General features: G+C 39.8%; 3 protein-coding genes across 4 annotated transcripts; all 3 read left to right on the top strand.

Annotated features, from left to right (window-relative positions):
* The first annotated feature begins 466 nt into the window (after positions 1-466).
* On the top strand, positions 467-7708 carry LOC130213525 (metalloreductase STEAP4-like). The gene is made up of 10 exons (XM_056445242.1): positions 467-935; positions 1266-1373; positions 1467-1537; positions 1632-1719; positions 2518-2796; positions 2907-3001; positions 3103-3213; positions 4775-4817; positions 4939-5103; positions 6557-7708. The coding sequence occupies exons 1-10, from the start codon at positions 711-713 to the stop codon at positions 6812-6814; spliced, it is 1443 nt and encodes a 480-aa protein (XP_056301217.1). The 5' UTR covers positions 467-710; the 3' UTR covers positions 6815-7708.
* A 2607-nt stretch (positions 7709-10315) lies between these two features.
* Positions 10316-13991, top strand: LOC130213518 (serum amyloid P-component-like). Of its 2 annotated transcripts, none has more exons than XM_056445220.1 (5): positions 10316-10363; positions 10561-10615; positions 11400-11502; positions 11603-11900; positions 13013-13311. In XM_056445220.1, exons 2-5 carry the CDS (start codon positions 10561-10563, stop codon positions 13229-13231), a joined length of 675 nt encoding a protein of 224 aa, XP_056301195.1. In that variant the 5' UTR covers positions 10316-10363; the 3' UTR covers positions 13232-13311. The 2 variants fall into 2 exon arrangements, with proteins under 2 accessions (XP_056301195.1, XP_056301194.1); XM_056445219.1 differs by lacking the exon at positions 10316-10363 and adding an exon at positions 13411-13991 and having other exon boundaries at positions 10409-10615; positions 13013-13250.
* Positions 13992-22240: 8249 nt separating this feature from the next.
* Positions 22241-23184, top strand: LOC130213109 (jeltraxin-like). The gene is made up of 3 exons (XM_056444546.1): positions 22241-22329; positions 22430-22721; positions 22840-23184. Exons 1-3 carry the CDS (start codon positions 22241-22243, stop codon positions 23086-23088), a joined length of 630 nt encoding a protein of 209 aa, XP_056300521.1. The 3' UTR covers positions 23089-23184.
* The last annotated feature ends 890 nt before the right edge of the window (positions 23185-24074 follow it).

Here is a 24074-nt window from a genome sequence, read left to right as displayed (position 1 = left end):
CATGGTCGTTGAGCAACAGCATTAAGCTTCAATTAAATAATCTGTGTCATACTGTGCCAGTCAGAGTTTCTTTAGATCTGCATTTACTTCATGTCCTCAAATTAACTGGGACTTTCACTTTCCACTTTCCGCTCAATGGGATTCTTTATGTGTGTTGCAGCAACTTGGTTCAACCAGAAAAAACACATTATCTTGGCACAGTGAATTTGGTTTTTACAGTGTTGCATACTCTCTCATAGATTTCCCAGAATAAGGCAATGTTGTAACTCTCAAATAAATTTCCCAGTCCAATAAACACCCACACAAACACGTGCTGGAAAACCCAGAGTTGGTACAAAAAACCTTTCCCTGACACCCCTATCAGCAGAGATGGACGTACTCCCGCCTTTTGCCATGGAATTTCCCAATTTTGGCAGGCTGGGCAATGGGAGGGGATTGGCCAATACAAAAACAAACTCAAGCCCGAAAACTGTGTCAGTCTAAAGAATAATGAGTTAGAAACCCAGACACATGGGCTTGAAGGACAGACAGTTGATTTGCTGACATTTTCTTCACCAGAAGCACCCAGAAGAGCTGTTATTTTGAAGATAATCATTTTGTTACATGTGAGCCTTGAGCCTGGACACTCTACACATTTCGACAAAAAAGCTGGTGGAGTGTTTTGTCGAAACTACCGGAGAGACCACCACTGTTTGTGTGAGACTGTGGTCATGTCGGCTGACAGACTGAGCAGCGTGTCAAAGAAAGTGAAGCCAGAGGGCATGTTGCTGCATCCTCTGGGTACAGCAGCTGCCCCTGAGCAGGAGCTGCTGTGTATCTTCGGGACGGGGGACTTCGGGCGCTCTCTGGGCCAGCGTCTGCTCCAGTCGGGCTACAAGGTGGTGTATGGCAGCCGCAGACCTCACAGCTGTGGCCCCTTGCCTCAGGGAGCTCAGGTATGACACACAGCATGACGTCTTCTCAAACTCTGGGATTCAACTTTCTTTTCTGGCTTTTCTTTCTTATGATTGTTCAGAACATGTGTTACACGATGGTCCCTGAACCAACTCAAACAACTGTGGGAAAAAAGGAAATTCTTGTCATCAGGCTTTAAAAAGCTGACTAGAGCTAAACAAAGTCACTGTTGCTGCATTTAGTCTTTAACTGTCGTGCGATATGGGCTCAACTATAGTGATCCATCACTGGACACGCTGAGCCTGACATGTCTTGCCGCATGTAAAGTTCATGCAATGTTCAACACAATAGTGTTTGTGTATGTTGTACAGGTGACGAGCCACGAGGCAGCAGCCCAGTCAGCTGGTCTGGTCTTTATTTGTATTCACAGAGTACACTATGACTTCCTGGAGAAACTTGCACCTCAACTCAAGGGGAAGGTAGCTTGTTGCACAGTCTGATGCCTTTGAGTAACATAGCAGTTGGTTGATTTCTACTTTTTCATCCGCTCTGTTGATTTCATTGATCTGAAGGTGCTGGTGGACGTCAGCAATAACCTCAAGAAAAATATATACCCAGAGGCCAATGCTGAGTATCTGCAGAGGTAAGAGGAAATTAGGCACCACTGTAATGTAATAATCTCAAATATTGAGAGATCTTATACATCATGTGGTTTGAATTACCACTTTGTTTGTCAGGCTGATCCCTGGAGCTTGTGTGGTGAAGGCTTTTAACACCTTGTCTGCCTGGAGCTTGCAGAATGGACCCTCAGATGCCAATAGACAGGTGCTGAATATGTTTGTGATGTTTTTTCCAACCAGTATTGGATGTGTATTTGACAGTTTAAAAGTGCCAAATTGGGATTTCTTCTCCTAATGCATTTCTTGTTCTTGTGAAATCATTCCCCAACTGTATTTAGCAATTCCCTAATGTGTTAACACAGCGGGGCATTGACCAATAAATTAAAAATAATAGTCTATTTCAGACAGAAAAGTATTTTCTGTATCCAAACTATATTATTAACTCATTTTGAAGTTTTGATCAAACCAAATCCGTGTAAAAGAAGCCAAATCTGAAGTCGGCCTCATGTTTTCTGTGATTGCCATCTCTGAAGAATCCTTGAATCAATTCACAGTCTTTCCTAGATCTAAGCACTCCGTCACGTGATTTGTGCTCCTGCTCTGTGCTGCAAAGCTGCAGCATATGTGGGGTTTTCATTCATTTCATTTAGATCTGGTTGTGCAATCCCTGAGGAAGGTAACAAACACACAGTGTGTGTGTTGGCGGGGGTGTATGTTTATGTTTATGGATGTGTGAGTTGGTGTATTTGGGGCACAATCAAAAACATCAAATCGGTGTTGACTGAGCATTGGTGTCAGTTTTGACCTGCTTTATTACAAAATGTATATTTCATGAATAAAGCCTCTCGAGGTACTTTAATGTTCAAACCTCTGGAGTCAAAACAATCCTTTCATCATTACGTGTGCACATGCATTAACATAAATGCAAAAACACGAAATAATGTAGACATATACTGCTCACAATTTGAGTGCTATAAATACTCTGTATGTTTCCATGCTCCAGGTGTTCCTGTGTGGAAACAGTGCTGAGGGGAAGCAGGCAGTAGCAGAGGTGTCCACCAAGCTGGGCCTCACAGTTCTGGATAAAGGGTCTCTGTCAGCAGCCAGAGAGCTGGAGGACTTCCCCCTGCAGCTATTCCCAGAGTGGAGGCTGCCGCTACGCGTGGCCGTCGGCCTCACCGCCTTCTTCTTCTTCTATCTGCTGATTCGAGATGTCATCTACGCCTATGTTGAACAGGGAAAAGACATCTCCTTCAGAATCATGGTGTCCCTAGCCAACACGGTAGACTGTTTAGTGTCTGTTATGATTGCACCAGTTAATCTTTGAAGGTAAATAACGTATATCTGTGTTCTTCTCCTTAACCACTTTTGTGTTCATCCCTCATCTCTCAGGTGTTTCCTATTGTGTCTCTCATCATGTTGTCTCTGTGTTACCTGCCTGGTGTCATAGCGGCCTTCCTTCAGCTCTACAGAGGAACCAAGTACAGGTCAGACATCAAAACAGAATGGACTATTATTTAGTGTCTGCACAAAATGCCTCCCAAAGTGTTTTACTGTATCCTACAAGTCAAAGTATGTGTTGTTTAAGGCGTTTTCCAGACTGGTTGGATCGCTGGATGCTATGCAGGAAACAACTGGGACTGGTAGCACTTGGCTTTGCTTTCCTACATGTGCTTTACACTCTCATCATCCCCATACGGTATGTAACAGGGACACACATCATAGTACTGCTCCATTTAATAAAGGTTCAATCACATTTTGTTGTCCATATCACCCAAAACAAAATATGACAGCTTTGGCCTTGTAATCAAAATTGTAATTTCAATTGCAGTTAGTTGCCAGTTTATCAGGAACACAAAGCTAAAGCTAATCTAATTTAAAGACAGCCCTGCATAAATCCTACCTTCATGATGACAGTTTTAATGTTTAGTTTGTGCATATAAATATCTAGAATCTGTTTAATTTGGTTAATATTGTTTGTGCTGAGAGTTATTTATAATATGCTGTCTACCCTCATTTTGCTCTAATCTGCTCAATGAGTGTGTGAAAGAAAGAAAGAAAGAAAAAAAACAACAACTTGGAGGTCACACAGGAGAGAGTGTTGAAGGTGGTTCCTAATGTGGAATGGATTTTGATTGGCTGTTGCTCAGACTGACCATGAATATACATGAATGCAAATTCGTACCATTTCAAAGCTTTTGACTACAACTCAAAGAGAGGAGCAGTCACATGATGACAGAAGGTTCAGGGGTGTTGATAGTGGTCTCTACACAGCTAGGAAGTTACTTGGTAGTTTTTTTAGGGTCACCGGCAGCTGCTTCAGAAGGCTGAGTTGATGACAAGGGTGTGTTGAAGGTTTAGCAGGTATAATATGTGTTTGTAGCGTCACAGAGGTTTGACTGGTAGCAGCATGTATTTTTAATGGCAGCAGTGGTCACAGAGCAGGTAGTAGTAGTGGTTGTTGTACTGGTGATAGTAGTAGTAGTAGTAGTACTACTACTACTAGTGATAGCAGTGGTAGTAGTGGTAGAAGTGGTAGTAGTAGTAGTACTAGTGATAGCAGTAGTAGCCTAGTAGTGGTGGTAGTACTAGTGATAGCAGAAGTGACAGTGTTAGTAGAGGTAGAAGTAGTGGTAGTTTTATTAGTGATAGCAGTAGTAGTAGTGTTACTAGTATCGGTAGTATTGGTCGTACTAGTGATAGCAGGAGTAGTAATAGTGGCAGAAGTAGTAGTAGTGATAGTAGTAGTAGTGATAGCAGTAGTAGTAATAGTAGTAGTAATAATGGTAGTTGTAGTAGTAGTAGTATTAGTGGTAGCAGTAGTAGTAATAGTAGTAGTAATAGTAGTAGTAGTAGTAATAGTGGTGTTAGTAGTAGTAATAGTGATAACAGTAGCAGCATAATAAAGAGTAGACTCGCTTAGTCTTTTAGAAGCACTGTGGTTGGGTTTTAGTGTGTTAAATAACACATAATGATACAAAATAAGGCACAGTGGAAAATATTGAGAGAAAGAAAGAGCTGTGGGAAATTGACCTGTCATTGGAGAGATTAATTGCAGCACACAGAAAGACAATTTACACCAGAAGTTTTCCGCAAGTGGAACTAAATCTCCAATATTCAAACTTAGAATTCTGAGATGAACAACATATAAATAACACAAGGAGTGTTTTCTCGTATTAGCCATGGTAACTGCTACCTTAGTAAACATAATTAGGCATGATGACTGTTTCTTTAAATAGTTTTGTAATTTTCTTCACCAGATATTATGTGAGATTCAGGATTGCTGAAAATACCATCTCACAGGTAAGATATACAATTTACTAATTCATAGACAACATAATAAATTCAGACACGTTTGCTTAATTCTGTACCGTTTTAATACAAAATTGGTTTAAACATCTTTCTTGTTTACTGTTGCTTTAAGATCAAGGAGAATAAAACGTCAGTGTTTGACACCACCTTGGCCTGGCGTGCTGACTCTTACTACTCTATGGGGATTCTGGGATTTGGCCTGTTTATCCTGTTGGGAATAACCTCTCTCCCCTCCGTCAGCAATGCTCTCAGCTGGAAAGAGTTCAGCTTCATACAGGTAGATACTGTCTGTCTGAGTCATGTGACTTGTGAGTATCTGGATGTGTTAAGTGTGTGAGCTTCAGAGTGTCTGCACATTCACCGTGACACATCATGGACACAACATACAGAACTCTTCTTGGGCTGCATCTTGTTTACATAGACACGCATTGGCATTTGCAACTGGAGAATTGTATAATTACAGTTTACAGTGGTGCTGACCCTATTGATTCCCAAGCACTCTTTCCAAAAGTGTTTCCATGAAACACAAGTGCTTTTACAGAAATTGAGAAATAATAGACAACAAATGACAACAGTTTGTTTCATAAGTGAGTTTATTATTCAATTTGCTTTGCACTTCAATGTTTTTTTGGACAACATGGAAGACAGCAAAAGCTTCACATCTTTTGTAGAAAACTAATTTGGCACTGGTAGCTCAGAAAAAGGAAACTGAATGGCAGACAGTTACGTTGTTCGTCATTTTATAGCCATTTCTATGACATTTCATGAGCAACACAGAGAGAATGAATACAAACGGGGAAATACAATATAGGACAACTGATTATCTCACCTCTACACTGTGGCCTTGGAAAAGCTGCAAATGACAAGCAGATTGATGATTCAGTTCACACAGAGATACACGCTCACAATATTAAAAAGGCTCAGTAGGTATCCACTCAAAATGGGCCTGTTGGAGGTATTATAAAGTGCGTTATGAAATGTTCTGTGTACTGCCACTACAGTTTTGCACCTGTTTATGCTGCTGAGATTCAGTTGATGAGGAATTGTACAGTGATGCTGCTGAACATTGTGTGTGAATACTGGCAGACACGATATTTCCATCATGTCCATCAGCCAAGATTCCAGCTATGACTGATGAGGACGATTGTGTGCATCAGCCCGGATGGAAAACCGTGGGCCAGAAAGCTGCTTCCAACCTCCCGTTGGATGAGCTATTGAAAGTGTGTTAGTGTTGTTTCCATCCTTCGCTGCAAAAACTTGTGATTGTTTTCACTCTTGTAACACCAAAGTTTACTTTTCTTTCCACTTTGACCATTTGAAAATTAAATTGGCTTCACTACAGGGAACAAACTAATTCATAAATGTAACTGGGTCATGTCAAGCTCATTTTCTCCTTCCACACACCTCCCCTTTACTCAATCCTAAATTAGAGCAATGCTTTAAATGTTAAGTTATTCATCAAATGTAATTTGGGGGTCATACATTATCTTTTGCCACAGTCTTTAGTGTTTATGTGTACGGAATACTTGCCTTTAAATGTGCCAGCATGTGTATGCATGTACTGTATATAAAATATCTCTATACAGAGTAGCACACATCTGTATACATGTGTAGGGCAAAAATGTGTCTCTGTAAAGGTCAGTCTATCACTTAATAAGCTTTTCACACAGTAATTAGTTGGGTAACTATGTGAATTAGTGATTGACTGAACTGTTTTTTCTGTCTTATAGTCCAAGCTGGGATACCTGACAGTGTTCTTCTGTACCTTTCACACCTACCTCTATGTGTGGAACAAGTTCCTGAGACCCTCTTCCTACAAATGGTACACTCCTCCTGCCTACTTGCTATGTCTTGTGCTGCCTTCTTTGTTGATCGTGCTCAAGCTGCTGCTCCTCCTGCCCTGCGTGGACCGCAGCCTCATCCGCATTCGACAGGGCTGGGAGAGAAATGATCCAGAGGACGGCAGTGCCAATGCACTGCTACCTTAGACTTCAGGTTCATTGTTACCTTCGCATTGAAAATGCGGAAGGTTATGTTTTGATCGCCGCGTATTTATTTGTATGCGTGTTATTCGCCTAACTCAAAAAGTATTAAACCGAATCGCATGAAATTTGGTGGGATGATTGGTTATTATCCGGGGACCATTTGATTAGATTTTGGGATCGATCGGGTCAAAGGTCAAAGGTCAAGGTCATGAAAAAGGTCAACATCTTCTTGAATCGCATGGAATTTGGTGGGATGATTGGTTATTATCCGGGGACCATTTGATTAGATTTTGGGATTGATCGAGTCAAAGGTCAAGGTCAAGGTCAAGGTCATGAAAATGTCAAAATCTTCTTGAATCGCATGAAATTGGGTGGGATGTTTGGCTATTATCCGGGGACCAATTGATTAGATTTTGGGATAAATCGGGTCAAAGGTCAAGGTCATGGAAAGGTCAAAATCTTCTTTTTACCATAGCACGGTCAATTTTTATCCAATTGGCATGCAACTAATGCCAAAATGTTCATAATGCAATGCCCAATCTTGTGATATGTGAAGGTATGCGCTCTACCGAGTGCCCATTCTAGTTTTTGTCTGAAGTTGTACATATTATGACACAATGTCACTGTGTAGGGTTATACCCTGTAACTACATAAAGACTCAGGCATTGAAGCAGGCATACAGCACTATAACTCTCAGACAGGCCACTTTGTTGCATTTCACTAAACATCAGCAACAACCGTATTTATACCTCAGAGTTTCTCTTTAACCTTCCTCTCATGTTTGTTGGATTGTCTTTGTAACATTTTTTTTAATTTTGGGATATTTCTTGTTAATGTTGCTGTATGTCAAATTGACCAACTGTTCAATAAACTTAAGCGTGACTGAATATAATACAATATATCTCATCCTGTCTGAAAGCTCAGTCAAACCCGCAGAGTTGAGGGTGCTCTATAGTCGTCTCGGTCTGATCCCTCTCCAGAGTTCATCCCTCGGGCTGATCTGATGCAGTTCTCCAGGAAACATTTGCTCTGAGCTGCAGGCTTCTCCCCAGTCACTACAGGATCTCATCCCATCGATGCAGAGAGGGGCGTGCAGCTCTTCCATCACTGAAGTCCTCTGCAGAGAGGAAAACATATTTGGATGTGACAGTAGAGATAGGCCCTTGATGTTGTGCTGCAGCGAGTCATTTCAGTTGATCATGAAGGGAGTGGAGGAAGCAGAGAACTGATAACTGGTAGTTGTTGGTGACACATGATCAAACATTAATCTTTACACTTTGACAAGCCAGCATGAAGACATGCAGTATGTTGTCACATGCATGAATGTATTCAAAACACACACACACACACTCACACACACACACACACTCACTCACACACACACACCTCTACTGCAACTCAAACACAAAATACTCACTACATGATGTCAATAACCTTACAAATAAACTTTTGAAATTAGAATAAGGAATGGAAATGCTGCATTTTGTGAATCATGTTTGTGATTTTCTACTAATGGGAATACCTTGACAGCGAACCGGCTGCTATAAACTCTATTTGCATATTTGACAATTTCACAATTTGCAAACTTTAAAGTAAAACGTCAACCAGCTCAACAGGAGAGTGGGCGGGCTAAAGCGGCCGACTACAATCACCGCCGACCTCATGAGCGCCACATCTCTACAGTAGTCCACTGTGTGAGTCTGTTCCCCTCACAGAACACTTCCACACGGACACACAGGAAACATCCTCATGTCAAACTGTCAACATGCCCGACCACTCACTCTGTGTCTTCCACCTTGTCATCATGTATTTAAAGATCTATTTTTTACTAATGAGATTTGTTAGATTTTTCAGTTTGAGTGGCAGAACAGCATTTCAAGCAACTTCTGCAACTTGTTGTGTTCTCTCACAATTGCTGACAGCAGTTAAGTTAATTGCTCATGTCACCAATATTTGTAGATATTCTAAAAATGCAATCATATGAGGATTACAGGAAAAAATGACAAGAATTGTAATGAGGAATAAATATATATATAGAGAGATACATATGTTTGCTTTACTGGACACACCCCGGATCACTGATGTCCATTCCTTTTTCAATAAACAGTTATTTACAGAGAAAATGTACATCAAGAAAATGATGTACATATTAACTTGTGCAAAAACATGTAAAACAATAAGTAACTAAGAGGCAAAGTGGGATATGAGAAAGGGTTTTATTTTTATTATTATATATACTATATTATGTGACTATTTTCTCATGAGACATGTGATCTTCCGCAAAGCTTTCTTCTTTAGTGATGAATCATGAACAATTTGGAGATTGGGGGGGTGGGGGGGTGCTGTGTATGGTTCCTATTTTTCTGTATGTTCCTGAAATTTTGCACAACTTTCACCAATTTTGATCTTCAATTCATGGGCAAAAATTATAATCATGCCAAAAAAGCTAAACTGTAAAATACTTTTCCTCGAACCCCTTTTTAGGGTTAGGGTTAAGCTACAGGTTGAACATCTGTCCGTCATTGGCATGTCTGATGTACACATGTGGAACTACACACTTTCATTATGTGAGATCCAAAAATATATCAAGTGAAATCGGTCTTCAGTAATAAAAAAGACGACTACATTTTATTTTAAATGTTTTTTATGAATAAAAAGTGATTCTTAATATATCCTTGTCTTCTCTGTTTTATATAAACGTCTTTCCAGGTTTATTCTTGATAAGATTTTTTTACATTCAATATCTGAACAATTATGAGCTTTACTTACTGCATCTTGACATGATGGTCAGGTGTAGTTAAACATGCAACACAGCATACAAGTTCACGCTAAAACAAGTGAGAAAAAAAGAATAATAACTCCAAAACAAGCATAAATGCAAAGAAATAAACCACCACTAAGTGAAAATAGCATTGCTAATGCATTTGTACTATATTTCACCAACAAATACCCAGAACATGTTACAGTAAGAGTACAGATTGGCTATTGATGTGGGAAAGAGTCAAGTCATTTGGTCTGATCCATAGGTGAAAGCAGAAACCATGAAATACCTCTGATAACTGTACAGTGTTAGTCAGAACTGATCAACCTGTAATTCATTGTTGATTCATTGAAGATGAATGCAAAACAATCACAACAGCATTCACAGTTGTTTAGGAACTATGTGTTGCTTTTTAAGTCGTAGTATAGTACTTTCAAGTAATATGTATAAATATTCAGAAATAGTCCAAACAAGACAGACATTTTAATTTTTACAATATTTTCTTACTGCAGTGATTCATTATTTTTTTAGGTAAAAGCACAAAAAAGTGCCTCACTTCAGCTTCATGAAGTACCTCGCAACAACGTGCCCGTTTCGACATAAGGATGAGTTCATTGTACAATTCTGTTGATTCAGTGGAAAGCGGATCACAACAGGAATCTGAAGTCAAAGAAATATTGAATATAAGGAAGGAAATACAGAGACGCATAGGAAGAAATGAGGAAGCAGTGATTGCACAAAACTCACAATCCTGTCCACGCTGCACACAACATCCAGACCCTGATTTCAAGGTAAGCGCTACACATGACAAACTGCCAAATATAGGAATTTAGCTTTTTTTTCTTCTTTACTTACAACACAGTTAAAAGTAAATACGAGTGATTGAATTTGTTGCACATTGAGTACTAGTAGTAAATAAAAATGTCGACTTGATTGGATCAACAACAAAATGAATGTTTTTCATGGTCTCTTTCCCCCTGTATATAAGATGAAGTTTGTGCTGCTGTTGGCGATGTTGACAGCATGTGCTGCAGCTCCACAAGGTAAACAAAATATAAAATCCCTATTTAACAGAAAGAATAACAGAAGGAAACGTTGAAGTACATTATAGTCATGCAATACTCTTAGTCCCAAGTAATTCATTTCTGATTTTGTTCCTTCTTTTTGCAGTATATTAATATCAGAGTTTTGAACTGTGCAAAATATGTCAGATATTTTTACTAATTACAGAGGTTGTCTTCAAGCACAAGTCAGCTATATTTGAGATAATCCATTTATTATTTTTACATTCTATATTTTTCTACAAAATTACAAAAATTACGAGGAACAAATTTAAAGAACATTAGTAAACAAATAATATTATGTTTAAATATCCAACTTGGATTTTTTTGTGATTTGATTTTTTTCATTTGGGAATGTTGGTGCACCTTCTACTTTCATTTATTTCTGGTATATTTTTGTCTTGCAGACAAAACAAAAATATACCACACAAAACAATAATCAAACCAAAAAGCGGAGTATTCAAAGTTTTTTTATAATGGTGTATAGTGTCTCTCTTTGTATAATACATCACGACATCATAGCAAGTATTTACCTTCCTCAAAATATTCCTATACATCCTGCAATACTTACATGTGTGACAGAGTTCAGCAGACAGTGATTCATATGATATTGTTTCTAAGACAAGAAAAATGTTAATCCAAAATAGCATTTAATGTGTTACCGCAATTAATGTATAATGAAGTTAGCCAACATATGGCTGGAAATAATATTCTATGCTGACAAACAAATAGATATTTTTAAAAAATCTTGCCTCTCTCTTTTCAGATCTGTCAGGTAAAATGTTTACCTTCCCACAACAAACCAACACCGCTCATGTGAGGCTGACAGCATCAAAACAGAATTTTCGTGCTGCAACCATCTGTCACAGGTAAAACCGAATGCGCCAAATGTACAAAATATAGCGGGTTGCACTGTATCTCTGAGTGTGTAAAGTGTCATGCATAATCGTGTCTTTGCCATGCTTACAGGTCCTTCACAGACCTAAAGAGGGACCACATCCTGTTCTCTTTGTCCACAACCAGTAGTTCCAATGAATTCCTAATTTTCTGGGACGAAGCAAATAAAGAGATGGAACCCCATATCAAGAATGTAAAGACAGAATATAAAGGGTGGGACTACAAGGGGAACATGTGGCACTCTATTTGTACAACATGGGACTCTGAGTCCGGACTGGTGCAGATGTGGTTTGATGGACAACCTACAATTCGGAAATTTGTCTCAACTGGATCAACCATCTCTGGATCCACTATAATTATCTTAGGACAGGTACTGGTTCATTAATAAGCTCCCTAATACAACATGTTTTTCCTTGGTTTATTGTGTGTGTGTCTAGTGCAGCGATTCCCAAACTGTGGGCCGCGGCCCCTGGTGGGCCGCGAAGGTACTGCATGTGGGCCGCGAGAGCTCATTTACAATAAATAAATAAAATGTTTTTAATTTTCAATTTTGAAAAGTTTGAAATTAATATACAAATATTTATGATTTAAATTACGTGTTATTCTTTTATCTGACCTATTTTTCTGACCGCCAAACAAAACAATGTCAAATGGGGCGCCCTCTTGTAGTATTAGTTTATGTTTTGATCAGAGTTGTGATCAGCGCCGCCGCTCCCATAACGCGCACTACGCGCTGCGCGTAGGGCACCAAGTCCTGAGGGGGCTCCACAAAATCGGCAACAAAAAAAATCCTCATAGTTATAATAATTATAATGCCGATATTATTTCAGTCTAGAAATATTAGGCGCCTTTTAGGCATGTATATCACAAAACAGGCAGAACAAGAGATATATTTAATCGCTCAGCACCCCCCGTTAACACTTCTCGGGTCGCATCGCTCTGTCTGCTGTGATGCGCGCCGACACATCCGCGCACACAGCAGGGTTTTTCCTGGGTCAAAATGGGTCTTCGGTGCTCCCAAAAAAAATGTTTGCGCGCTGCGCGCACCATCTATTCATGCAGGTCGGGCTGTTGAGTGAGTGATCAGCAACTGGCCGCTCAGACAAGTCGCGCACCTCACAGTTGCGTATTGATCAGACAAGAAGACACGCTTATCAACTCCAGTGTTTCCCCTACCATTATAACAGGGTGAAATCTGACCACCCGTCACCCTGTAATTTTCGTCTACCCCCCCGTCAACTCTTCTCGGCTCGCGCGCGCCAGAGCTCCGATGCCGGCGCGCGCCTCCCTCAGCCCCCCCCCCCCCCCCAAACGCGTCGTCAACGCTGGTTGTAATTTAAGGTTTGGGTGGGCCGCAGAAGATTTTCAGATTTCAAATTGGGCCGCGGCATTCTTGAGTTTGGGAACCGCTGGTCTAGTGTATAGATTTCAGTACAAGTATATGAATATATAACGATCTCAAACCACATTTATAATCTACAGGAGCAGGATTCCCATGGTGGGGGGTTTGACTTGAAGCAGTGTTTCATTGGCATGATGTCTGATGTCCACATGTGGGACCACACCCTTTCCCCCTGTGAGATCCAGAAGTACGTCGACGGACTAAACTTCACTCCAGGGAATGTGCTCACCTGGAGTTCGCTGGAGTTCAACATCAACGGCAGAGTGCTGATAGAAGATAAACAAAAGATCTGTTACTAACCTTTAGAACAAAACTAGTGTGAGTTCCGCAAATCAAGTGGGTTTGAAATATGTTTCAATAAAGTCCTGTTTTAAATGATCTCTCTTCAGTCATCTTTATTCTTTGGTGAAACCCAAAAAATATTTGTCCAGAGGCAGAAATGTTGGATTGTAATGCTTTGTTAAATTTTTTTTTCAAGGAACAAGATGACCTACAAAGTCCATGCAAAGACGCGAAAGGATGCAAGGAGACGCGGAATCATGCCAGCCGGCGCAAATGAGGCTAATGCATGATGTGAATAACGCAAAGTGTGCGTGACGCTTTGATGTGAAATGCTGTCATCACTTACTCCTGACTTGTTGAGGAAATAAATATTGTAACATGTAATATTGCAACCAGAGCTCTACGATACCTCATATTAGTAGAGACCAGACAAAACTATGTGTATAAATATACGTGTATAAACCATATGGTACAGAAAGAGTATTCTGAAATGACAGGAGTTTGAATGGAAACAGTACTGACAAAGTAAAGAAAGTTATGAATTAGCTGGTGTGTTTCTACTAGGACTAATTACAACCCTCTGGCTCCAGTATTTCTTCCTTCATGTGGTTATCTCAGATTACTTGGACTTTACTTGGGATTTACTTGGAATTGCTTTAAAATAAAAAATCATGAGTCGATAATGTGACATTCACCAGTATTTCACAACATGCAGAGATACAGCGTTCTTCATTAAATCTCATTCTGCAAGCTGTGTGATTATGATCACTAACATCATTTCCTAGTCTGTTTTAATTTCCTCGCTTCTCAGAATCAGATAAGAATTCGACAAGAACACAATAAGAAAGGGAATCAATTGACCATGTAATGCTTGTTGTGAATCAGGGAATTATCACTCTGCATCTTTACCAGGTATTCAGCCCAGCTACCATATTGTCCTAGTTTAGTCCTACTGCATAGACACTTGAGGTGACGGTGCTCCATGCCTGCTGACTATGTAAGTTGAACATTTTGAACATGTTATGTATAATATATCTGGATCTGTTGGCTTATTTTCAATGTTCTCTGCCCCCTACTGGCCAACAAATTATAAACGCAGCTTCAAATGAGTTGTGACCAATACATCTTAATTTAATGGGACGGCAATACTTTGTAGTCAGTCCCTTATATGTGAACGGGCCTATTCTCAGAATATTTGCCCAGTGCTCAAGTTTCTCCATGTTTCATCACTTTTCCAGTTCTTTGATAGTAAATCACACACACTCTGACATGGACTTTTGATTGTTCAGGTATTCTGTAAAGCCAGATGCTGGCAGTCTCTCAATAAGTAAAACTACTAGCCTGTCCCATCGATCCATATTCATAATGAGAATGCTACAGAAACTGGTAACTAACAAAGCCATGTGGGCACATACATTACCATACATTACATTTGGTCTCTGAAGAAGCTGCCCAAACACTTCACTCTTCTTGAAGCTTCTCATGAAGATAATGAACAACTTCTCATGAAGCTCATGGAACAACATGTCCTTCCACAACAAACTAGGCAGCACAATATTAGTAGCTGTCGCAGTAACACTATACACGCCATAAACACCTCTTTTTTGAAATTCTTGTTGAATCAAATAGGCGTATGTGCTGGGCGAGAACTCAAAGGATCTTCTTGTGTTTCACAAGAAAGTTATTGATGAAATGTGGGGCAATATGAATTTGCAATTAGCTATAAGTTCATTCCTCTTCAGTGTGACTGTTGTACCTCTTCGTCCATTATCAGTGACTAATTGCTATTGCACAAATAGGGAACTCTAATAATTCATCAATAATTAAGCCATCTAAATTAATTAAAACTGACCAACAATATTTGTATCAATCTACAGTTATCACCGTAGGAAATTAAATAAACTAGTTGCAATAGATAGTTAGAAATGAATGTTTTTCAGTTATAATTTGATCATTTCATGAATTATCTCTCCTTGAATGGCACAGTACATGTGTACACATACATATGTACATAAATAACTAGATTTAACTCATCCATAAAAAAATATACCGAATACAAATAAGTAGACCTATGGGAGAGTAGACATCTTTAATGGCATCATTTAGTATCTATTTACCTTTCACAGACGAATACTGAGCTTTTTATTTACCTGCCAATATAAGATTTATTTGAGGATATTTTGGTTTGTGTCGAACAATTTTCTCACTGTTCACATTTACATCAACAGTGAACTTCTAATGTTTGAGAAATTCTTGTTCACTTAATGTGTTTAAGTATTATTATTATTATGCTTAAAGGGGACTTTAATTCCCTGACCCTTTTAGAAGAAGTGCACTTCCCCTTTACAATGTCTGTGTTGGTACTTTTTCCTGCAGTAATTCCAAAGAGGTTAATGTTTACTTGTTTTTGTACTTTACTTTATTTGTGCCTTGCCTTTGCCTCTTGAGAAGGTACCTTCCATTAATATCTCTTGTGAAAGTGCATTTGCCTATTCATTGGCTCCAAATGATGATTGGGATCCTCCCTGATTGGCCCCAGACAGCAGATGACAGTTTGTAAAAGGTCTAAAAAGACAGCAAATTAATCTATTGTTGTTTTTACCCTCGGAAAATGGAGCAAGGCTAGTGTTATGTCCACCAGAAGGTTTTCCCTACTTGCAAACCGGTTTTACCAGTCTTAATTTGAGAGTTGTGAAACACTCAAAAAAATCGGTCCACCAATCACTAGATTTTAATTTTGTGAATATTTCACTGCAATGTTGTTAATTGTCTGCAGAGAATCTTAGATAACCTAATGAAATGGTTTGTTTTTCTTTTATTCGCCAGTCAAATTAAGTTATATTTTGTGGGAAATCAACACCTGCTTGCAGGACCACACTTCCTACTCACACTACCAACCATCTTCAAGTACAAATGTCTTTATCTGAAATGAGTCAGTGGTCCTTATTTGAACTAAATGTTAATGTCAACCAGCTAAAGTGTTAATTATCACAAACAATGCACAGCGGAGGCTGATTGGAATGTTATTAGTCTTGCATTGTGTTTAAAAAAACACATATTGTCACAAAAATATTGCCACTGCATAATCCACCAAGGAAAAGTTAATTAGCTGTCCTTTTGTCTCTGTTGGTTTTGTGTGAACTGCTGCTGGAAAATTAATATTCCGGTGCATAATTTCTCATAAAACAGTGAACTGGCGGTTCACGTTACTTTGTATTTTGCTGACGACAAAATGACAGCGTAAATGTAGGAGCTGATAAGTGTCTGAAAGGGGTTATCTTAAGTCTAATAAGACTTTAGTAATACTGTAGATAAAAAGATGTGTTGACAAGAATGGGAAGATCTCTACGACAAAAGTCTTTACAGTAAATACAAAGTTATGTTCTGGATTTAATGTAATTAGCTAATTTCCCTTCAGCATGAGTGTTGCATCTCAAGGTGCGTTCACACCAAAAGCGAAACTATTTTTCCGCGCGACCGAATCCCATGAAAAGTCAACGTACAGATGCGTGTGGCTGCGATAGACGCAGGGATGGATTAACCAACGGGCCTACCGGGCCCAGGCCCAGGGGCCCATGAGCTCAGGGGGCCCCTAGGCCTGAGCCTCCGCGCGTGACGTCGCTGTTATTAACATTGTATTGATATGATGATATGACACGATGCGCCGTCCAGGCCCAGGGGCCCGTGGTTTCTTAATCCGTCCATGGATAGACGCGATGTTTTCCCGGGCGGCGCGTTTGGGGCGACGCGTTTACAGCGGCGCAATTTTTGCCCTGAGTTGAAATATTTCAACTTTGAGGCGGTAATCTCGCAACTCGGGCCAATCAGCTCTTGAGTTCCGCTCTCGTAGCGCTGGAAGCGGAATTCTTTCAGACGTAACAGTAACTTCATCAGTGAAAGTGACCGAGCTGAGTGAGCCTACGGGTGATGTCATGAACCCAAACACGAGGGTGTTAGTGTGTTGGATGTCCACAACAAATAGAAAGCAGAACTAGTGGTTAGTTATTTCGTAGTGGATGAAGGAAATGATTCCGGTCTTTACGGAGATGAGACACGGAGATAAGCCCCGCCCCTCGCGGAGCGTCTCAACGCTTATGGCGAAAAAATATAATATATCGCCACTCATTATCACGGAGAGAAGCCCCACCCCATTTTCGGGCCTCCGGCCCAACTTGTGTGTGCGGCAGCGAGCAAACATTTCACAGTCGTTTCGGCAAGGACGGCTTCTCATTGGCGGATGAAACGTGAATCTTGGGGCACAAAAATGTGCGCTCTGGCCAATGACATCGTTTTATTATTTCACGTGATTGGACTATTCGGCAGATCAGAGACCGGTATGTTCCCTCAGCCCAGAGAGCTCCACGGAGCTACGGGAGCAGGTTGCTAACGGAGCTGTTAGCTGGAGGCTCAGTGAGTAATGCGCTGTTTAGTTTCCCCTGTCTGTTGTTCCAAAGTCCTGGGACTGAAACTCTCTGGACTACAACGGGGTGAGGGATCTAAAGAGCTGCAGACAAGTGTAAAGCATGAATCTTGCCGCAGTTATCTAGCTAAGAGCATGGAGCTAACTCGCTAACAGCATGAAGCTAACCCTGTCTGCAGAGCAGAGCAGCAGAAGGAGAACGAACTGGCATCGAAAACACAGCGAAGTAGTTCTGAAAAACAGACACATTCCCTCAAGAATAATGGAAACAGGCTGGTTACAGACATGATTGACTTTAACCAGAGAGTTATGGAGAAGTTTGACCACTTTAAAGAGAGGAGGCTACTTTTCTTTACACGTAGTGGGGCTACTCTGTCAAACACCCAATGTAACATGTGATCTCTTTCTGACTATTCTGCTCTGAACCTCTTTCATGTGAGGGTGAAACTCTTTTATTTTGCAAACCTCTGAAACCCAACCCAATGTTTCTTAAAGCTGCTCTGAACCTCTCATGCCCAAAGTTACAGTGTGTTGATAGTTGTTGTTGGACCGTGTTGAGCATAGTGTGCTCTTGAAATAAAGCTTTGTGTTCTACTATATTCTACTCAAAACCTCTTTTCTTCTCATTGTTGAGTGCTATTTAAACCGCGTCGCCCAACTGCGCCCCCCCCCGCCCAATTTCACCAGCCGCCACTGGTTCTGAGTGCACACAAGATTATTGCTTTAAGCTGCAGCAAGTGATCCTGTTGAAGTTGGACTGTTTATTTATGCTCCTATAGACGCACACCATCATAGCTGTACATACATAATCATATTACGGGTTTCAAGGTTGCTCAGTTGTGTGAAATTAAACATGAGTGCAAATGATAAATGTAAGCTAGCCTGTTTCACAGTAGTTCTGCATGTTACTACATCTTAATTCTTTCCTAAGGCAATGTTGGAATACTCTATCCAACTTATGCCTAAGCACACACACAAACCTACACCTACACACACACACACAACCCAAAAGCAGAAAATTGGCCATAAGTTCTTTGGTCATAGGAGAACAAATACAACGTGAGAAGCTCTAAGCAAGGAGTTGCAGATTGTGTGTGCGGATAATGCTGTTAGATGCTAGATAACAGGATGCCTCTGACTAAATGTTCTGCTTTGGGCAAAAAATATGCTGCATATTTTTCTCGTTGCACCAGACTATACCATGGAGACAGCTGCTCCATCCTCCTCTCTTCCCTCCTTTGCATCTCGTCATCTAAAAAAGTTATTTTTTGCACATACAAACTTCTCCTGTCCTTTCACACCAAGCTTGTCCACATGTTGTCTGTACTGAGTCCACGTCATGTGAATACCCAGCTGTTCTTAACCCTTGTGTTGCCTTAGGGTCATTTTGACCCGAATCAATATTACACCCTCCCCCCGCCTTTGGGTCAGTTTCACCCTCCTGTTACCTTTATATTTACTAACATATTTTACCCTTTGGGTTCAATTTGACGCCAGCAATTAAAACCTCCAGAAAATTATTAGAATTAATATTGTTTTCCAAGTTTAAGTGTGAGGCACTTTATGTTTGTTTGTTGAGACATTAAACATTGAATGGGGTCAAATTAATCCTAAGGCGGGGGGAGGGTGTAATATTGATTCGGGTCAAAATGAACCTAAGGCAACACAAGGGTTAAGTAACTTAGTCAAACTATCCTGTGACTATATGTGTCTGTGTGAATCGGAATCCAACATATTTCTTTAAAATACTACAGGTTCACAGCTTGTTCTGCTTGTTCTGCATATGATTTAACGTGGTAATTAAAGTGTCACATTGTAACATTCAGAACGTTTCTTCTTTTTTAATTATCCATAGTGTACATCAGGTACATGCACAGACATTTTGGGGAGCAGGTGCTCAAACCCCAAAAAAGGGCACCCATCGGCAAAATGATTTTCCTATTGATCACTGAAACTTGAAGTTAAGTAATTGGTTGCTAGCAACACCTGAAACACATTGTGTTGTGAGAAGACATGAGAGCTGAACAAAATGACATTTTTTCTATTCACATTACATTTTGTTTTTATTTACAAAATGATAGGACCGAAAAATGCCATAAAATAAACAACTTTACTAACCTCGACCGCTCGGGAAATGCGGGAAAATGCCTGGAATTATCAGACCTCTGTAAAAACGTTATAAAGCCTCAGTCTGATATTTCCGTGCATGACCTCACTCTCGGTTAGTAAGTAGTTATTACAAGTGTTGTTTTTTCTTGCGTTTACTCTTTTCACCCTCTGCAATGCTCATACAAGATTGATCTTTGTAAAACTGGAACAGACAAAACAAAGAGATACATACTATATAAAACAATGTAGCACAAGGATAGCATGACACCGAGAGCTAGCATTGAATTCTTGTGACCACATCCTGCCACAGTTTCAAGGTAAGAGTACATTCAGAGTGTTGATTAAGATCACTGCACTTTTATAATCTGTATTGTGCTGTATATTGTGTTGTATATACAGGTAACAGGAAATTGATTTAATGTGTGCATTGTTAGTTAATAGCAACTCAATATCCATTGATGTAATGTCTCTTTATTTGTCTTTGTATCAGATGTCGTTTCTTCTTCTCCTGGTAATGCTGACAGCATGCGCTGCAGTTCCTAAAGGTACAACATATTTCTTTTTATTAGCAAAAAACAAGAGGGAATTCCACAATACTTCTGCATACAATGCCATTGACCTTATCATTTATCAATTACAATTACAATTATTTTCTGAAAATAATAGAATGAAACTGTTATATATTGCAACTTGAAAAAACATGTGGAATGTCTACTGTGCTCGTCATTTTAGGTTAAATGTTGATGTAAACATATTTTAACAATATAAGAGATTTGTATTCAACTCTTTAAAAAAGATGTAGTGATGTAAACAGGTAAGTTTCTTTTTATACTGTAGGGCAGTGGTCGCCAACCCGTCGATCGCGATCGACCGGTCGATCTCGGAGACGTTCCCTGTCGATCTCCAAAATAAAATGAAAATAAATTCAGAAACACATTGTTCCTTGTTTTCGAACATTTTCTGAGGTGTCTTCTGAAATGTTTTCTTTCTGACTGGAAGATTGAGGTCAGAAAAGATCTCCGCCTGATTCATGAACGCCTGAAAACGGGTTCGCTTACACAGCCGTGTTGTCAGCTGTGCTCCTGAAAGAGGGGAACGTACCACTACAGGTGGGGCGCAGGGGAAATGCAGAAAGACCTTTATTGATAACTTCACATATTACACAAGCTCAAAGTACACCGACATAAAACTAAGTCATCAATAAATAAATGTTGAAATGCCTGTACCTTCGTGTACATGTTTACGTTATGGCATTAACAGGTTACGCCTGCTCGTGCGGGACAGCCGAGATTCTTGGCGACTTGCCAGGTCTTACCTCGGTGAGTTGGGCTTTTCTGCTGTTGTCCTTCAAAACAAAAGCTCAACATTGAGCTTTTTTTTCTTGTCTGATAGAGCAATCTGGTTTACTTGAAAGTGATTGCAATTGCATTTATTCTATTATTTGAAAAGGGACAGATGCAGGAGTCACAAATGGTGATTCTCATATTTATTATTATGAAAATGATTTAAATCTGAGGATGTCTGTAGAGCTGATGTGAACGTAATCACCAACGGTGTGAGTTCAGAACCAATCCCAGATGAGAAAACTTTCATGAATACCAATTTTGCCCCGAAAAACTCGTCAGTGGAGTTGAGAAAATCACCAAATCAAAGACCAGGAGCTGGATTACTGACAGCAGCTCACAGACTGCCTCAGACTGGTTGTCTGTGATTATGAACTAACTACAAGCTCACAGGCAGAGTTCAGTCACAGCCATCACTCTGACTGGAGTCACATGACGTGATGGCATTATGATGAGAGCTGAACTTACATGAGTTCCACTGACTGATCATGTTGTCAGTGTCATGCTGTAATTGGATTGGATTCAATTTATTGTCATTGCTAGAGTACAGGTACAGAGGCAATGAAATGTAAATAAATACAACATTTATATTGGTAGTACTAGTTCATCCAGCTGCTCATTGCAAATGTGTTTTTTCTTGTTCATATTGTGTGCGGTTAACAAATATCTTACTTGTTATGTTACACTTAAATTCTGTGTTCCTGGTCACATCAATTTGAACGCTGGACCAAAATGACAATTAGGCCAAATAAAAAGCTGTAAGTCCAGTCTGGACGGTCGTTTTCTCTCAACGCCTCAATAGGTAGATCTTGCCGGTCATGAAGGCGGAGGTCAGGGATCTTGGGCTCAAAAAGGTTGGTGACCACTGCTGTAGGGAATACATATATTTGGTGTGTACTGTAAAATACGTTACACATTTGTACAGACTTAATGTCTTTTCACTTTCAGGAAGGAATCCATCGTTTGCAGGAGAAACAAACTTTTAGATCTGTAGAACAGAAACATGATTTTGTTATTGCACGTTAATTAGCTTCATAAAACCTCCATAACGTTCAATAATCTTAAATGATGAAGTGCCTACATGGGTAGCAGTGCTCATACGTAACTTACATGGTCATTTAGCATTTTTCTTTTTTCTTTTTTTTGTAGATAAAATGTTGATCTTCCCAGAAGACTCCGATACAGCTCATGTAACACTGACAACATCAGAACAGACTTTTAGTGCTGCAACTGTCTGTCTCAGGTAATGTTTTCAGAGCAAAACGCTTGAACAAATTCCCTTTATCTCTGATTATAAAAGCATCATATTTTACTATTCTTCTTGTTTCATTCAATGCTTGTAGATCCATTACAGACCTCAGCCGAACCCACTCGCTATTCTCTCTGGCCACAAGCTCTCATAATAATGCCTTCCTGCTGTTCAAGACTGGTGCACGTGATGTGATTGTGTTCCAAGTCCAGAAAGTAAGCGTCAAATTTGAGGAGCAGGAATACAAACTGAACCAATGGCAGTCCATTTGTGCTACATGGGACTCTGCATCTGGTCTGGCGCAGCTGTGGCTAGATGGAAAGCCTTCAATTATGAGATACTTTGGCGGCTCACAAATCGACAACTTTACTACTATCCTCGGACAAGTGAGTTTAATTGCTAAACAAAGTTTATATAAATCCAGAAATGTCTGTAATTTGATACATTTTGTAAAAAAAATCTGCAATTAAATGTTTTCATCTCAACTCGTTGCAACCACGACAGGAGCAGGATTCCGTTGGCGGGGGCTTTGATAAGAAGCAGTCTTTTGTTGGCATGATGTCTGATGTCCACATGTGGAACTACGTCCTTTCACCCTGTGAGATGGAGGACTACATGAATGATCAAATTTCTACTCCAGGGAACTTGATCAACTGGAATGGGCTGAATTACAATATCGACGGAACAGTGATGATTGACGACAAACAAATATGTCGTGATCTCAAACCAAAAGGAAGTTGGAAATCACCTTGATACAAATTGGATACGTTTTACAAAATACTATCCTTCTTTTGATCACCAATGGAATGTGTGTTACTAACTCCGCAAATATGTCATGCAATTAGTCATGCAAATATGATTTGGGTCGACCTTGTCTCTCGCCTTTTCTTGACAGTTCATTAAAAAAATTCACATTTTGCAATCCCGTCTCATGTCCATCCTTTGACATTAATCATTTAATAAAATTCAGCACATCAGTGGGAGGATGGAGTGCCATAGAAGTTGTAGGCCCTTGATATCAGCTCAACAAGCCTTGATGCAACACATTTATTTTAATCTCTATCATGTTTCAGAGGCCCAATCCAGCTTTGTCCCCACGGTGCTACAAGAGCTTCACTGCCTAGGTTACATCTGTCGTCTTTGTCCTCGGGGCAATTAGAGGTTAGCCCATTAAGTGCTACTCGGGTACTGCTTATGCTGCAGCAGCATCAGCAAAGGAATCATATATTGTACTTCCATGATGCATGAATGATATACAATTTAGAAAATGGTTTCTCAAAAATAGGTTTGGCAGTTGATGCTTTATGATATAATTGTTTGTATCAGAACCGATGCGACAAGGAAAGTTCAGTGTCTGGATCTTAGTGGCTTGTGAATACAGTATGTTCACAGTTCATGACTCCAACTCGGTATTGTTCTCTGTCTGAAACAGGTTTTATATATCAAAGGGTTTCTTTCATGAATGCTCAGTATAACTTTAGACAAGCATGACCTTAAACTTGATGTAGTTAAACTACTGATGTACACTAAGCAAAACTCAACACTAAAGTCAACAAATAAAATGTGAATAATATATCAGACATAGTAAGTATAACAGCCATAAGCTCTTTGAGAGACCTGTATATATCACTGACTGCGTTTTGAGCTGATCTGTTCTAATATCTCATTGCATGCTGCCATGAAGTGTGGATCTAGATACAATGAGCCCATCTTACTTACATTTGATTAACTAGGGAGGT

This window comes from Pseudoliparis swirei, chromosome 22 (genome assembly GCF_029220125.1).
Source record: "Pseudoliparis swirei isolate HS2019 ecotype Mariana Trench chromosome 22, NWPU_hadal_v1, whole genome shotgun sequence".
Classification (NCBI taxonomy): Eukaryota; Metazoa; Chordata; class Actinopteri; order Perciformes; family Liparidae; genus Pseudoliparis; species Pseudoliparis swirei.
This window is presented reverse-complemented; position numbering and strand designations above follow the sequence as displayed.